General features: G+C 50.1%; 1 protein-coding gene across 2 annotated transcripts in view; it reads right to left on the bottom strand.

The window, feature by feature from the left end:
• The window catches only part of ACOT7 (acyl-CoA thioesterase 7), a 64,120-nt gene that overhangs the window by 1,716 nt on the left and 46,684 nt on the right, over positions 1-15,720 (bottom strand). For both annotated transcript variants that reach the window (XM_019541161.1, XM_019541162.1), the window contains one exon: positions 10,675-10,859. In XM_019541161.1, the coding sequence (XP_019396706.1) occupies positions 10,675-10,859 (185 nt within the window). The remainder of the gene's footprint in view (positions 1-10,674; positions 10,860-15,720) is intronic.

Raw genomic sequence — 15,720 nt, 5'->3', positions numbered from 1 at the left:
GAAGAGGCAGGGCTGGCCTCGTGCACGCAGCAAAGACCACGCAGAGGGAATGTTTGGACTGGAATGCAGATCCATCACCGGAAAACTATTCACAAACCACCCCAACGAGCACACTGTTAGCACTGCCCCTCTGAAGAGGCCAGAAGCCTGGGTGGCAGCCCAAAGCAAGCAGCAGAGGCAGTATAAGCTTCTGCAGCTCTCTGGTGTTGCCACTTACTGAGGTGGGTGTAACTTTAAGAGATGCTTGTTGAACAGGCTAGCCTGGGAGGAAAATCTACTTCTTCAACACCTGGCAGCTGTTAATTTTTTAGCCAGGCGCATACCACCAAGCCCCACTGGCATAACATCTCCATGGCCATTCGTTCTGCAGATTATCATATTGGTTCCACTGTGTATACAATTTTACATCATTTGTGTCCCCCCGTGCAAAATACTTGGCTGGAGGTAACTCCATTAATAGGACTAGGATGAGCATGTTCACCTCCTAATGAAGGAACGTATCAGCAAAGTGCTACATGAGATCAGGCTCACAGCAGGGGAACGCCAGAAGTGAAGGTGGCCCTTTACAAAGACAGGCAACCTCAGCCGTACCCTCAAGGAGCTTCCAAGCCAAAGGCTCAGCTCTGCAAAGACACACGCAGAATCTCTGACTACCTGCAGCACTGCCCCAAAAGCAGCAGTCTTAGCTTTCATGCACCAACAAACCTGTTGGGAACTTACAGGGAAACCAAACATGTTAATATTGTGCTATTGGTTTCAACTGGAACGGGCATAAAACCTCTCAACAACTAGCAGAACTGTTTGTTCTTTGGTGAAGATGTTGGGTGTTAGGCAGGCAACTAAACCTGCACATAGTTATTCTTTATCCCAAATGCCTTCCAATCTGCAAAGCTTTGGACAAAGATGTCTAGAATAAGCTTTGGAGCATAACAACAGTGGGGGGGAAAGGTTAGTTGCAGCCAACCTCTCCTTGACCGTTCTCCAAATGCTACCTGGAACAAGCTGGTAGCAGCTGACACTCACAGCCAGCAAAAGGCAGGGTTCTTCCAGCTGTGGATGTTGCCTCGCTCTTCTGAAAGGAACCTTCATCCACACATCCGTAGATGGGTTTTCTGCCTCCTTTCCTTGATTCATCACAGGGCTGGGTATTTTCTTCACGCTGCTCTGGTCAGGTCTGGTCCAGAGAGCAGGAGATGGCCACAGATCTGTGACAGTGGGGTGTTTTTTTGTTTTTTGGGGATGGGGGAGAGTTGTTTTTGTAGAGGGGAGGGGTTGTTCTGTTACTTGTTTAAACTGATAACCTCCTTTGTGCGAAAGTAAACCAGAATTGCTGCTGTTGGAAGACTTGGCAGGAAAGTGATCTACAGCACATCCTCAGATGGCTTTGTCCTTTGGATTAAACCAGTTAGTATTCCCTCCAAAAATCTGTGCAACCCCAGTGTGGCTCTTCGTGCACCTTCCTACTTAGCCAGTACCCCATACCCATGGTTCTGCAGACAAGCTGAACAGCCTGCTATTCACAGATGACAAGATAATCCTAATGCCAAGTACAGAGGCAGATCTTGCAAGCCAAGCATACTGTGGTGGAGAATCATTTGTCAGAGCCAGGGAGAAGCAGGCCGACCCTTCATGGCTTAATTGGAAGCAGCAAGAGGATGTTCGCAGATCACAACATTTATTATGAATCAGCATGCTGCCATCATTCAGCCTAGAGAGCAGCAGTGTGCGTGGATTGTTATTTCATAGATTTCATAGACATTAGGGCTGGAAGGGACCTCAGAAAATCATTGGATCCAGACCCCTGCCCCAAGGGCAGGAAGTCAGCTAGGGTAAAAGATTCCCAGCAAGGTAAGCATCCAAACACTACTTAAAGGAGTACAGAGTAGGTGCTTACGCCATTTCTAGAGAGAGTCTATTCCAGGCCTTGGGGACTTGGACAGTAAAGAAGTTTTTCCTTATGTCCAGCCTAAAATGGTCTTGGAGGATTTTGTGACCATTGGACCATGTCATCCCTTGGGTTGCTCTGGTGACCAGGTGTTCCCCCAGATCCTGATGCACACCCCTTATATACTTATAGGCTGCCTGCCACCAGGTCACACCTGAGTCTGTGCTTTTCCAGGCTGAAGAGTCCCATGGCTCTCAGCCTCTCTTCACAAGGCCTATTCTCTTGTCCTCTGATCATGTACATGGCTCTCCTCTGGACTCTCTCAAGCTTCTCCATATCCTTCTTGAATTCAGGAGCCCAAAACTGGATCCAGTACTCCAGCTGCAGCCTCACCAAGGCCGAGTACAGTGGGAGGATGACATCCTGAGATTTACTTGAGAAGTATCTAGATGCAAGCTAGAGTTTGGTTTGCTTTACCAGCTGCAACATCACATTGGTGGCTCATGTTCATTTTGTGGTCAATCATGACCCCCAAGTCTCTTTTGACCATGGTGCCAGTGAGCATAGATAGCACTGCCAAGCCTATAAGTGTGCTGCGGGTTTCTTTTCCCCAAGGTGGAGTACCTTACATTTGTCAGTATTGAAAGTCATCAGGTTTGTATCTGCCCACTTTTTGAGCCTATCAAGTCATCCTGGATCACCAGCCTATCCCCAGGTGTGGACAGTTTACCTCAAAGTTTAGTGTCATCGGTAAATTTGGCCAGTCCACTTCTGACACCAGTATCCGCATTGCTGATAAAGACTTTAAGGAGAACAGGTCCAAGGATGAGCCTTGGGGGACCCCACTGGTCACAGAGCACCACGATGATTCACTTCTGCTGACCACCACCCTCTGGGTCCAGCCTCAGAGCCTATTCCCCAGCCATCGGACTGTGATGTAGCTGAGGCACACAGCTGGTTATGCTCAAGGATGCTTTCAGGCATTGCCTCCATTTACTGTAAATACTGGAAAGCTTTCTTGGACAATGCAGGTATTAAAATCTCACCCCTGTCACACACTAACAGATGAGATGGGGCCCTGAACAAGAGGAGCAAAGACAGGCCAACTTCCTGCAGGAGCTCTACTCCTTCTCACTGGCTTGCCTGGATGTGAATTGCCCTGACTCATACCACCTGTTGGGCAGCGGCCTCTTAAAGTGGCAGGATGGGACAAAATTGCTGGAACCTGTTGGCCAGGCCCCACACGCTCTAGGCACAGGGGGTTTCGTTCTTCCGGATTGCAAGGCCAGCACCTTTCATGGGAGCTGACTATACTTAACAGCTCTCAGCCAACATGCCGCATACATGAAAGGCAACATGGCACGTGACAACTCATTCAGAGAGCTGATTAAAAATGCATAACCTGAACTAGGTGGAACAATACAAACTAACGATTAAATTATCACCAGCAAAAACTCCTGCGTCTCTTATTCCACTCAAAAAGCGCACATCTGGTGTGCCTTTTCTACCTGTCCAGAGCAGCAATCCATTGAGCAGATGAAGACTCAAGGCCAAGATGAATGCAGTACACAGCACCTTGGAGCAGATGACCAGTGCTGCGGCCTACCCTAAAACCAGCTGATGTGGCACAGTCTTGCCATTAAAACATCCTCACCCACATTTGTTGAATGTTATGCCACCTGCCCACACAGCCCCTAACGACCTGCTATTGCAGCTACCTTGGCTCTGATGGACATGCTTACTTTGTGTCTCATTTCCTGCATAATTTGTCTGAGCCCTAATCACCAGCATAGTTTTTTCTGACAGCTCCTGGTAGCTCTCATATCAGAGCTAAAGTATAGTCCAGGGGTTCACCAGAATTGGTGACATGAAACAAGCCAGCACAGCCTCTCACTAGGCAGTCAGAGCAAGGGCAGAGAGAACTGCTAGGGGGTAGGATGAGATACTCCCATCACTGACGGGTGCAGACAGCTTTGTCCTGACCCCCTTGCAGTACAAGAGACCACACATCCTGTGCACCACACCTAGCCATACCAAGGCCTGTGTTAAGAAGACTATGCTCACATCCACCAAAATACACAGGGTGTTCACCATCCCAGGCAGAAGCACAAGGATCTTAAAACAGCTGCTCTTGTGCAAGCCAGTTGCCAGGTGCGAACACTCATTTCCAGATGCTCACACCCCAGGAGCCAGGAACCCTAGCCCCCTCTGGGCTCAGAGTTGCAGAAAATTGCTGCAGCTCCCCCAATTCTGGTGATGTGTGCAGTGGTTTGGGCTGGCTCTGTCAGTGCTCCAGAAGCCTGCTGCTCTGAGACCATCAACATGTACAGACAGGGCTGCATCAGGCCCAAAATCAGGGTGGGCTCTCCATTTGCAACAAGCTACTGAAACAGGAAGGGAAAGTCCTGGTGGGAAGCTCTGGGCTGCTGCTGTAAGTATGTCCATGCCTCTGTTACCAGAGGACAGGCACCAGTAGTCAAGAGCTCACAGGGGCTTTTCAAACACAAGCGTGTCTCAGCCTCGCCCATGTTACAGCTTGCAGACACCTGCATGAGCCAGGCCAAGGAGACGAGTGGCAGCAGGCCTCTCAAGGACTGCAACCCACACAGGCAGTGATAGCGTGTCCCCAGTCTACATTATCCAAGTGACTCACAGGCATAGCCATTTTGCTGTTTTTCCCCTGCTCCTCTGACAAAATCACGAGAGATGAAGTGTCACCACACAGCCACCCACCACCCACACTCCAGCTGGCTCTGGCAGGCCGCTCCCCTCCTCCCTACACGCGGCACTTTTACTGTGAGAAACAGGCTATAACTCCTGGATGCCAAGCCATGGCTGTGGAGTGAGACAAAGACTGGGGCACAGGTGCACCTCGCTACCACTGCCATGCTGCAGTGAGGAAGCTGCTCACCGCACTCCTGCTACACATAGTGAGCCCTCCAACCAGGCAGCTGCATGGTATGGCGATGGGGAAGCCAATTCACTAGAGAACAGGGGTGGGATGCAGCCAGTCACACAAAAACCTGCAGGGACAGGACTGAAAACCAGCCCAGCATCACCTGCATTCTCATGGCACAGCTGTTCCTTGTTGGGCTGTACCCTGCCCTAACCAGCATCTTGTTTTTGGCTGGTCCACATTACAGAAGAGTGAAGGAAGGACATACAGAGAACAAGGTAGAGCTAGCATAGGGCTAGAGTGGGGGCCCAAACAAGGGTCCAGATTTGGACCTAATCCCAGGCTGCCAGGTGATGGTAATGGGGTCATGAGAGGGTGGCAAAGTACTCATTGCGTCTAAAAACTCAGCATCTCTCATGCAGGCTCTGGCCCCATCCCACTGCTGCTCATCAGGGTAAAACTAATCTTTAGTGGAAAACACTGTTTGCTTCCAGAAGAAAGGCTGCAAATGAAGGAGCTCAGCATCTCTGCCTGTTCAGCCCATGACTGGAGGAGGCACCCTGACAGCTTGGTACAGGAAATAAGTGAGGAAGCTTGCCGCTAGCAGAGTCAATAGTGTGTCAGCTCTAGAATTAATGACTGTCAAGTCTGATGAAAGCTTCCAGGAGTGGGAAGAATAATCATCTGTCAGCTGAAGGGTTACAGACCTCCTTAATTAGCGAAGTCTTGCAGAGCACTTGAGTTTATAATGGGAAACACAAAGAGTCTCTGGATAAGGATAAATGCAATTTAAACTGGTGTCCAGATTCTTTCACCTCCAACTGAGCAGGGCACATGAGGCAGGGGCCATGCTCTGCCATGAAGGATGCCCAGTGCAAGCCTAGTGCTTCAACATGGCTGTGAAGGACCAAAGGTAGGGCAGGACCTAACTTCTGGCTGTTAATGCCTATTTGTTACCTGAAGCACAGCAACTATGTTAATGAAGACACACTTGCCTGGTGCAGCAGCCCGTTGGTGCTGGCTACCTGTTGCAAGCTGTCATCTCCTAAGGCCAGCTCTTCATGCAGCACTCAAGGCAGGGTGTGGACAAGGCCAGCCACACAGACACATCTCCAAGAAGAACATGCAGCAGAGCCTGGCATGTGATGCCATATCAATGCTGTTGGCTGCAGCAGCATATTGGGTATGGCACTGCAAGAGTTAATATGGCCACAATCCTTACAGGAGCAAGGCCTAGGCAGGCAGCATGGCATGGAAAGTGCTGGAACTTGAAGCACAGCAACCTCCCCACCACCACTAAGCAAAGGGGCCAACTTGCTTGTCCCCAACCCAAGTCTCTCATTTTCCTAATGGTCTAATTAAACTGCTGGCATGGGAAATTTTGGAGCATAGGGAGAAGGAAAGGCCAATCACACCACTCAGTCAGTTCTTACAACAAAGCTCCTCTGATGGTGCAAGGAGCAGTCATCTGCTTCATCAGCAGCTCTTTAAATAAACAGAGCAGCTCCAAGCTCCTATTTATGTTTAATAAAACATGTTGGTCCACTAAGCATTCATGCATAGACCTCCTGCTCTTCCTCTCCACACTGATGAAGAGGCTCTGCTCTGACCAAGTGGCTTACTGCAGGATTAATGTGCTGATGCCTAGATTTACTGCTTATTTACAGCATGCATTTCTCTTCACTGCCTCCAAAACAGCCTGCAGAAGAGCCAGCTAGCTTCCATTTCCTCTGTGCTGCCTGTTTCCCCACATCACAGGTCTGTGCTCAAAGGTGGATCTGCTGTAAGCTGCACTGGCCACCCTCAGGGCTGAGCACTGTATGGCTCACAAGCACTTCTGGGATTGCCAAGCAGGCCAGGCACTCCCTGGATGTTCCAAGCAGCTGGACGGGCCCAGGGCCAAGCTGCCCCTAAGAGCTGCTGAGCTGCGCTTATGCCCTAAGACAGGGACAAAGGGGGATGCAGGCTTGCACAGACAGCTCTACAGCCCCTGCCTGTGCTCAGAGGTCTGCCTGCTTAGCACAGCCCCAACTGCTGTCTCCCTCTGCCTGGGACATGGAAGCTTTGTGCCTCAGTTGTGCCCTCCCAGAAGCAGGAAGCATGTGCATGTCATGGGAGCAGTCACGCTCAACCCTGCAGCGACAGACATAGGGCACTCAAGTGGATGGGACCCCCCTTCGCAGTACTGTGGGAGCTGTCTGCACCTCAGTGCTGCCGACCAGCAGATACTCCTGGGTGGGACTGTGAATGTAGACTCCCAAGGCCAGAAGCAGCTAGCAACTCAACCCAGGAGAGGGTACCACTGCCAGCCACAGAAGAGCCATGGGCCCTGCCTGGCAGATACCTCCTGATGTGGACAGCCCACAGGGTAACAGCTGTAACTCTGTGGGGCAGCAATGACACTTGCCTGGCAAGGATGACACCAGGGAAATGTGCTACCTGGTGCCTTGCCCAAGATGGCCCAATGCTGCAGCCTCCTTCCCTACCCACTGTGTGGGAGACACACAGCAGGAAAAGGCCACCTATTCCCACAGAAAGAGCTGCATGGATTTCCCTTCAATGCCAAAAAAGGATTTATTTGAATCCCCATAGGATCCACCTGTCCTCATGCAGGAAACTAGTGTTCCTGCCATTAGAATTGAGCAGCAGAGCAAGGGGCTGCCTTAGAAAGTGTTAGATGAGCTGTGGGGAGATTAACAAGAGGGTTCCTTCCTCCCTGCCCCAGGTGCTGTAGCTGCCTCCCCATGCCCAGCACAGTGGAGTTATCAGGACATTGATATGAGGTTTTCAGGCTCCCTACGTGTAGAGGATGCTCTGCAAACTTCCAGCAAGGGGCAGACTCTTGGTCTGAGGCTCTGTCCCCTAATCACAGATCTCAGCTGGAAAAAAATCCATCTGGGATTCATTCAGATTGAATTCCACAGAATGCTATAAAGCTCCATGTGCCCTCAGGCGGGAACCTTTGCTGTTCCCACACTACGCCTGGCTGGGAGGTGGTCCTGGCAAATGCACTGCTTCTGCCCTGTGAAGAATTTCCATTCTCCTGACTCTCCAGAAGGGCTCAGAAATGGGACAGCACATGGTAGGCAGGTGTTGCTGGTGCACACAGCAACCCTGAGGATAGGGGACTAACATCTCCTGCCCCTGGGCTCCTGAAGGGGGGAAGCACAGCATTGAGGGCAATGGGAGGCAGTGAGGGCTTTGCTGTCCCAGCATGTGGCTGACAGACAGTACTCCATGTTGCAGTTGCTAAGGGATGGTTGCCTGCGTGCAGCAGGGAGATTGTGACAGTCCTTGGACAGATTTAGGGTTGGGGGTAGATCAAGGGACTTCTTCCCCAGGGCAGATTTTTAACACGCTCTGCCAGCCAGTGCTGCTGACGTGTGACAAATGCAAAGACATTTTTTTTATTGTTGTCTTCAAGCTGGGGAAGCACCAGAAGCCAGGCCCTAACAGAGCTAAACATACTCCAAAATTGTTCTCAGCCCTGGCCAGTCACACATACAAGGCCAAAATCAGCAGTATAGTTGTCTATCACCCACTGGTTAAAATACACATGTTCGTTATTCCCTCTCCTTCCCATGAGGCTATTGTCTGTGTTACTGCTGCCATTCACTGACATATGATTCATTTACAACCTGTCCTGAATGATCAGCCTGCAGATATGCCAGTGAATACGTAACAGTTATGTGTCCCTGTTCATGGCATTTCTCCCAAGAGCCTGAATCCTAAGTCCTTTGGAGAAGAGAGCACCCTACCTCATCCCGTGGGCTCATGCAGCAAGGGAGGTACAGCGTGAAACTGGAGTTACTCCTGTGTCCTCCACAGGCAACTTCTGAGAGACAGCATGGTGCACAGTGGGCAGCCCTGCCACCACTGGGGCTGACAGCCCTTTCTCTGTGTCCCCTCCCATCCAAGTTGGACTTTACCCACCTCTGGCTCTGAGGTGACTTCCTAAGTTTAGCCTGGATGTGAACAATGCACTCTGAATGAACCCATGCAAGGTGCAAGTGATGCTGGTGTCCTAAGGGACCAGCAAATGAGACTATTCAGGATATGAGCACAGCATCTCACTCCATAATGCTCCCCACAGGTCCCCAGCTAAAAGCTACCATGTCTAAGACAAACAACAACTCAGCAAAGCAGAAACAGGCACCTAGGAAAAAAAACAAACACAAAGGCCGCAACATGCATTTATAATTGACCGGTGATATATATGGAGACATCCCTGTCAAGAATCTGCTGCTCATAGAAAGCATTGGGCAGTAAGAGCAATTAGGAAGCCATACTCCTTCCAAGCAGTGCACTCAACAAGGAGATGCAGCTCATCTTCCAGGAAATCAAAGCCAAAAGTCTGGATCTAGAACATACAGGAATGCCACCCCAATGGCTAATTCATAATGAGTTGATACAATGCTTCAAAACACTGATAAGCACTGTGTGAAGGGGATTTGCATGGAGTCAGATACTCTATAGAAACAAAGCCAAGTCATCAGTGCTGAATCTGGAGTCAGCAAAGTGCTGGGTAAAACAGACAGGAGGCCTGGGATAGAATCAGCAGGGAACTGGCTCCGACTCTGAGGGCTCTGGCTTCCTTCTTTGTTAGTTACAACTCCCAACTTAAGCTCTTTTTAATTAAAAATAAAGGAGGCAGACCAAACACCAGCTCTCATCAATGGTGAACAGGGAAGAGTGCACACCTCCCCAGCTCCATTTTGACACAAGAACTTGGCTGGCTTTGGAAATACTTATGCTAATATTTTTTCTGCTGAATAATTTCAGGGGAGAGGTTCTGTTGGACAGCCAAGCCCAAAGAACGTCGCACAAAGTTAAAGTGCACAAAATATTCAGGCTTCAACAAACACGGCACAAGGGGCCTATCATCCCCTCGCCCTTGCAGCACGGAGTTGACATGTGCAGTGTTTAGAGGAATACATTCAAGAGCAGTAAAAGTCCGCAACATGCAAAGATATCCCATAGCATCCCCAGGAAAAAAACAGCAGCAACAGGCACTGCAAAAACATTTAGCCTACGAGGCCGTGGTCCCTAGCAACCAGGCTCCCAAGATGTCTGCAGTTCTGCTGTCACCAGTTTGCATGGGGCAGGGAAGTCAAACCTTTGCAAAACACCCGGAAGGCTGCTCAGCTGAGTGGCAATGGTAAGCAGGAGAACCCCACATCACAGTACATGGTCGCAGGTGAGACAGAGGTTAATGAGGCTAAATGGCACTGTCACAGTGAGGCATAAAAGGCCAAAAAGCAACAGCACACAGCCAATGCGTGGCCATGCTGGCAGGACTCTGACAAGCAGGCACAGAGGGTGACATGTGAGGGGTGGGGGAGATCATGTGGATTTGGATCCTTTCAAAGTGTCCCCTGGTGAGCCACTGAGGACATCCTTCATGAGGGAGCAGTCAGTTGCCCTGTGGATGGGCCTAGGGTCTCCTGCCCTCTCAGCAGAAATAGCAAAGGACCAAAGATGCGCCTGTCCCCTTAGTAGCAGGACCCTTGCCTTTTGCACCACTTAAGTGGCTAATGCCAGCTAGTAGCCTGCATGGGCCCCAATCTAGTGCATACAGTCAGGTACCTGGCACCAACCCCCAGCCAAGAAGGCCATTTGGCAGTCTGTGCCCATCACAGGTGTTCAAAGCCGCAGGCTCCTGATGCTGAGAGCCCCAGAGAGGCTGGTGAGGTTTTGTCTCAACATGCTTTGCCTCATGTTAACCATGAAACCCTCTGGTCCTAACCCCCTTGCAAAAGGCCTAATCCTGCACTGCTCTTCCCCAGGCCCTGCAAGAGCACTCAAAGGAACACCTGGGACCCGCACCACAGGTGATCCTCTGCACTGCTCGGCACTCTGCAGCACCAAAGCAAGTGCATTCAACAGTTCTTACCACCAGCTGCGGGACAGGAAGAGGCTTTCCCTCCTTGCTCAGGGACACGTAGGTGAAGAAGGCGCTAACAGCTCGGTATCGTTCTTGAGGCTCATCCACAAAAGGGTCTGCATCCACAAAGACCTCGATCTCCATGGATTTGTTGCTGGTGAAGGTCATGCGTCCAGAAATGGTAATGACACAACCTGAGGCAGGCAGAGAGGCAGGTTAGCCAGTAGCTCCAGCAGGAAACAATAGTCATCCATTATTTAGACTGCTAGAGCAGCGCGTTGCTAACAGGCTGACAGGCTGGCTTAACAGCCGCTTAAAAGAAGACATTGATTTCTGTTAGTAACACAAAAAGACTGACAAATCCAGGGAAGTTTCTTGCCTCTTGTGGGTGTTATATTTGTCCTGCTCCCCCCGCATGACTTATTTCCATACTTCTCCATGGCAGTAGCCAACAAGAGGGAGTCATGGATGCAGCCTCCAAGGCAAATGTCCCCCTGGTCTGGAATGCCTCTAGCTAAACATCAGTCCTTCAGCCTGCTCATCAGGAGGCAGCAGCAGCAGCAGCCCTTGTCCATAGGGATTCCTGTTCACCACAGGTCCCCAAGTTCCCTGCATGTTAGCACTGACTGGCACTCCGTGAGGTCAGAGGGACACAGAAGGATTTCCACCCCCCAGCCCCCAGGGTGGAATGCAGCTGCTATCTAACCATGCAAAAGCAATACAGACCCATTCAGCAGAGAAGCATGACTCACAAGAGAAGCTTCATGGGACCCTCTTGGAATCTGGCCCTAGTCCTGGTTCCTCTGAGACGTGCTACTGAAGCCCCACAGGAGATGGGTACTCCTGCCAGTTATAAGCTCGTACAGCACTGCTAGGATCAGTGCCACAGAGGAGAAAGTGGCATGTGCTGAAATCGACAGTCCTTCCTGCTCCATTTGGCTGGGTGCCCTCCTTTGCTAATGTACTGACTGACCCCACCAGACCCAACTCAGCTGCAGCATCTACCTAGCTCAAAACCTCAGAGCTGCAGCTTGAGGTGTTCAGACACACACCACAGAACCAGAGAAGGAACAAATCACTGGCCACATGATGACATTTGCTGAAGTCAGTCCCAAAGCATACTAACCTGACAGGAGAATATTAGTGCCAAGGCACTTAATCTCCATGTTGGCCAAAGGCACAGCAGACAAACAATATGTTCCCTCATACATGCTGTGACCAGGGTGAACAGACTAGGACATGGAGCGGAGCCCTCCTAGCATCCAGAGCTGACACAAAGCAAGAACCCACTGGGGTGGGAAATGGGCCCCATGATGGACTCTGTTCTAGTATACCTGCATGCCAGTCCTGGACTTTACAGGCAGGAAAAGGAATGCATGCTTGGTATATGAGGGCAACAGGCCAGTGTACCAGCCCCCTTCAGGTCACAAGCACCACTCCAAAATGGACTATGAAGCTTCTATAAGCCCTGTTCCAGCCTAGCATGCACAGTCTCCTGCAGCTGGGCAGAGAAGCCCAGGAAAGCCAGGAGCAGGAAGGCAGCCCATGGCAAGGGCACAACAGCAAATCCTCAGGACCTTGCTGAGGCAGACAAGCAGTACCTGCCTCATGCTGGGGGTGGGAAGTGAGACTGACACTCAGAGGCATCCAAAGGCCCCAACATGCAACTCTCAGACCTCAGACTTAGAATGGAGGCATTGGTCTTTCCCAGGGCCATCCTTCTACAAGGGACCCTGTGAGAGGGGAAAACAGGTGCGTTTGGATACAAGACTAGCATGGTCTGCAAGGGCAGCAGGCCATAAGCATGTGCAGTATAAAGTACCCTCCCCTGCACGAGACACCGTCCCCCCAGCCCCAGGAATGCCCACCCAACTGTGCACATATTTCTCCAGTAAGGCGACATTCCCCTGAGAATACATTTCGACTGAACGTACAACATGACTTCAAGCCAAAGCAACCAAGCTTGGGGCAAAGCTTGACACATAGGAGACAGCCTCACACATAATGCGCAAGCCACAATCATTAAAGCTTTGCAGCAGACGTCTTCTGGAGAAGTTCTGATTCACCCCAGAGCCCAAATCCCTATAGCTAGGAACCTCTGGGGTCAATTGCTTCTGAGGTGACCACCTGCTTATGTTGACCTGAGTGATTTCAGAAACATTATGCATCCTTGCTAATTAAACTTGCTGTTTTTATCTAGACCAATTTTGCTCATTTCACTACAAAGCTACTTGCTCTTGTCCTGCAACATAAGAACCAGTGCAAAGAAGCAATTTAGGAGAAAAATAGTAAAGGGAGATGATTTTTCTACAAGGCTGAAATGAAAAAGGAGCATCTAATCAACTTTGACGTTTAAAAGAAAAGCACCAGGCTTCTCATGCTACCCGTTACCGGTATCTGTAATTTTAAATTTCCTTCATGAGATGAAAAACTGGGAACAGAATCCAGTACATTTCACTCATAATGCAAAGCAAATAAGGTCAACTTGCACAATGAGGAGAGTCACATTCTCTAAGAGATGTTACTGAGCTTTAAGAAGACAACACACACATCCTAGACTACTGTAATGTAATTTAAACAGTCCCAAGTGCTAATTTGGCTGCATAATGAGCGTACAAGAAAGAGGTCAGGTGAGTTAGAATTGCTTTCTGGACAATGAAGCTCCTGTCTTAGCTTCCCTGACTCGACTTTCTTGCATCCCATCACTGTGATATTTCTGTGCCTACCCTGAAGTGACACAAAGGGAAGATCTGCCATCCTGGGTTGAGTCCATGAAGCCTGCTGCAGTACTTGGCTTCTCCAAGGAAGATACAAGTTATGGGGCACCGTGGCATGCCTTGGAGGGAAAGTGGGGTTGTACTGCAGGGTTTCACTTTGTTCCCTTTCCGAGGGCTCCAGGGGCTGGGACTGGACCAAAAGGGCTGTCAGTCCCAGACCCAGATGTCATGTCAGGGTGCCTTCCAGCCTAAAAATAGAAGTGAAATCATGACACTTTGCACTCAAAGTACATGACACCACAGGCATACAGATGTACAGAACAGAGGGAGCATGCAGGCTACTTTGATGGAGGTTCACGGTGCTATCTCATAGCTCAGAAAAAGGCAGGGAAACGTCTTGCTTTCAAAAGGGCTTTACTGCAACTGCTAACACACACACACACACACACACACACACACACACACATATGACTGACAGCTTCCTGTTGATGTAGTCATGGCAGCCCATAGGAAGGGAGTTAACCCTTAGTGCTGCACACAGGACTGATCCAAATGAAAGCTCCTGTAAAAAGTTGTGCAAACATACACATGTGGTCTCACTTCACTGTGCCAGTCCAGAGGGAACTGAGGCAACTGCAGTGCTTCCAAAGACTCTCCAACCTTGCCTCCTCCCATTCAGAGGACGTAGCGCACTTCCTCCACCTGAGCTCCCTGCTCAGAGCACGAGGCAATGTGAACAAGAACAAAGGCAACCAGGAGAAACATCTGCATTGTGTACAGAACTCCCCCTGGAGAGATGGAGAGCAAGTCCCATGTGACACGCCTGTCAGGGTGCTGGATGCACAGCTAGGAGATGTTGGGATGCTGTGGCCTGCAGGGTAGGGCAGCATCAGTGCCCATACAGAATACAACAGAACAGAATTGTACTAGCAGCAGCAGCTGCACTAACACCCACCTGGGAAAGAAGCAGCAGCTGATGCCATGAAGTCTGTTCCCAGCCTCTCCACAGCCCTGCTGCAGCAGAGAGGAGACTTGAGGCAAGAGGAGACAGGTCACTGTGGCTGAAGGGGCCTGCTGTGTCAGACAGTACAAGACTCCCCAGACACAAAATTCAAGTGGTTCATTCATAGCAAGAACCCAAACCCAGCAGTTTCCTGATTCCAGTTCCCACAATGAACTCCAAGAGGCCAGAATGCTTTTAGTGCCTGCAGCTAGGTTCAGGGAGCCGCTGCTGGAAATCAAGTGCCTTTTCCCAAGATTTAAGTGGTCAGTTTCCAGGGTATTTCCCATCTTAGCCCTGCTGCCTACATGCACTCTCAACACACATTGCCTGGATTTCTAAAAGCCTTCTCTCTGCTGCTGGTACATGAAAGGCTCTCACCAAAAAAAGGGAAACTGAGCAGCTCCCTAGGGAAAAACAGTGAAACTCACTTCAGACAAGGACTGTCAAAGGGCTCCAGGAAATGGAGAGAATCATTTCCACAGGAACCCTCCATGCTAAGTGCAGCATTGTTGGTCGGGGATTCTGTTGCAAGGAGGGTGATGGGAACCAAGGCCATTATTTTAGCCTGCGTATAGATGCTGGAATCTCCAGTACTGCCTCTGCCAAATCCTCTCGAGGTTCTCCATGTTCTGAATACAAACCTCTCCTGGAGCACCCAACAAACACATAGCACATTCAATGGGGAGCCAAGGGAGATGCAGCCCCTTATCCGCTGCAGGCAGTCAGTCACTCATACTGACCTGGGCATGGCCTCGCTGCTGTTATTGTGGCAGCGTGGCAGTGTGGGAGGGAGGTGGCTGCCACAGTTTAGAACGTCTTTCTAGTATAGAGCACAAGGCATGTCTTCCCCCGGCGCTCCGAAAGGAATGACCTTTTTTGGTCGCCAAAAGCACTAATGTCAGATGAGCCTCTTATGCAAACTCGAAGCATATGCTGATCGACTGTCACACCCCCTGAGCCAAATCCCCAGCTCTTTGTTCAAATGGGAGAGAGATGCCTCAGGAAGAAGTGAATGAGGACTTGGCCAGTTAGCCAGTGGTAGCTTTAATTCTAACCTATCTCCAAAACTAGTACTCCATGCTGTGAACAGTCTTGTTGTCTAAAGCAGTTCTGACTGAACAAAGAATTAGGGTTACCATACATCCAGGTTTTCCCGGGCATGTGCTCTATTTGGATCCTCCAGTCTTTGTCTGGGTGGTTTTGGTTTTTTTTGTTTTTTTTTTAAATATGATCAAATGTCTGGAGTTTTGGTCAGCTCAGCTTCAAAGTTTTTCCTGGCACTTCCTGGCTTGCCCTAGCAAGGAGCTGCTAGTGCTTGCGGCTGTGGAGGGGCAG

This window comes from Crocodylus porosus, unplaced genomic scaffold (assembly GCF_001723895.1).
Source record: "Crocodylus porosus isolate Cpor-Errol unplaced genomic scaffold, CroPor_comp1, whole genome shotgun sequence".
In the NCBI taxonomy this organism is placed as follows: domain Eukaryota; kingdom Metazoa; phylum Chordata; order Crocodylia; family Crocodylidae; genus Crocodylus; species Crocodylus porosus.
This window is presented reverse-complemented; position numbering and strand designations above follow the sequence as displayed.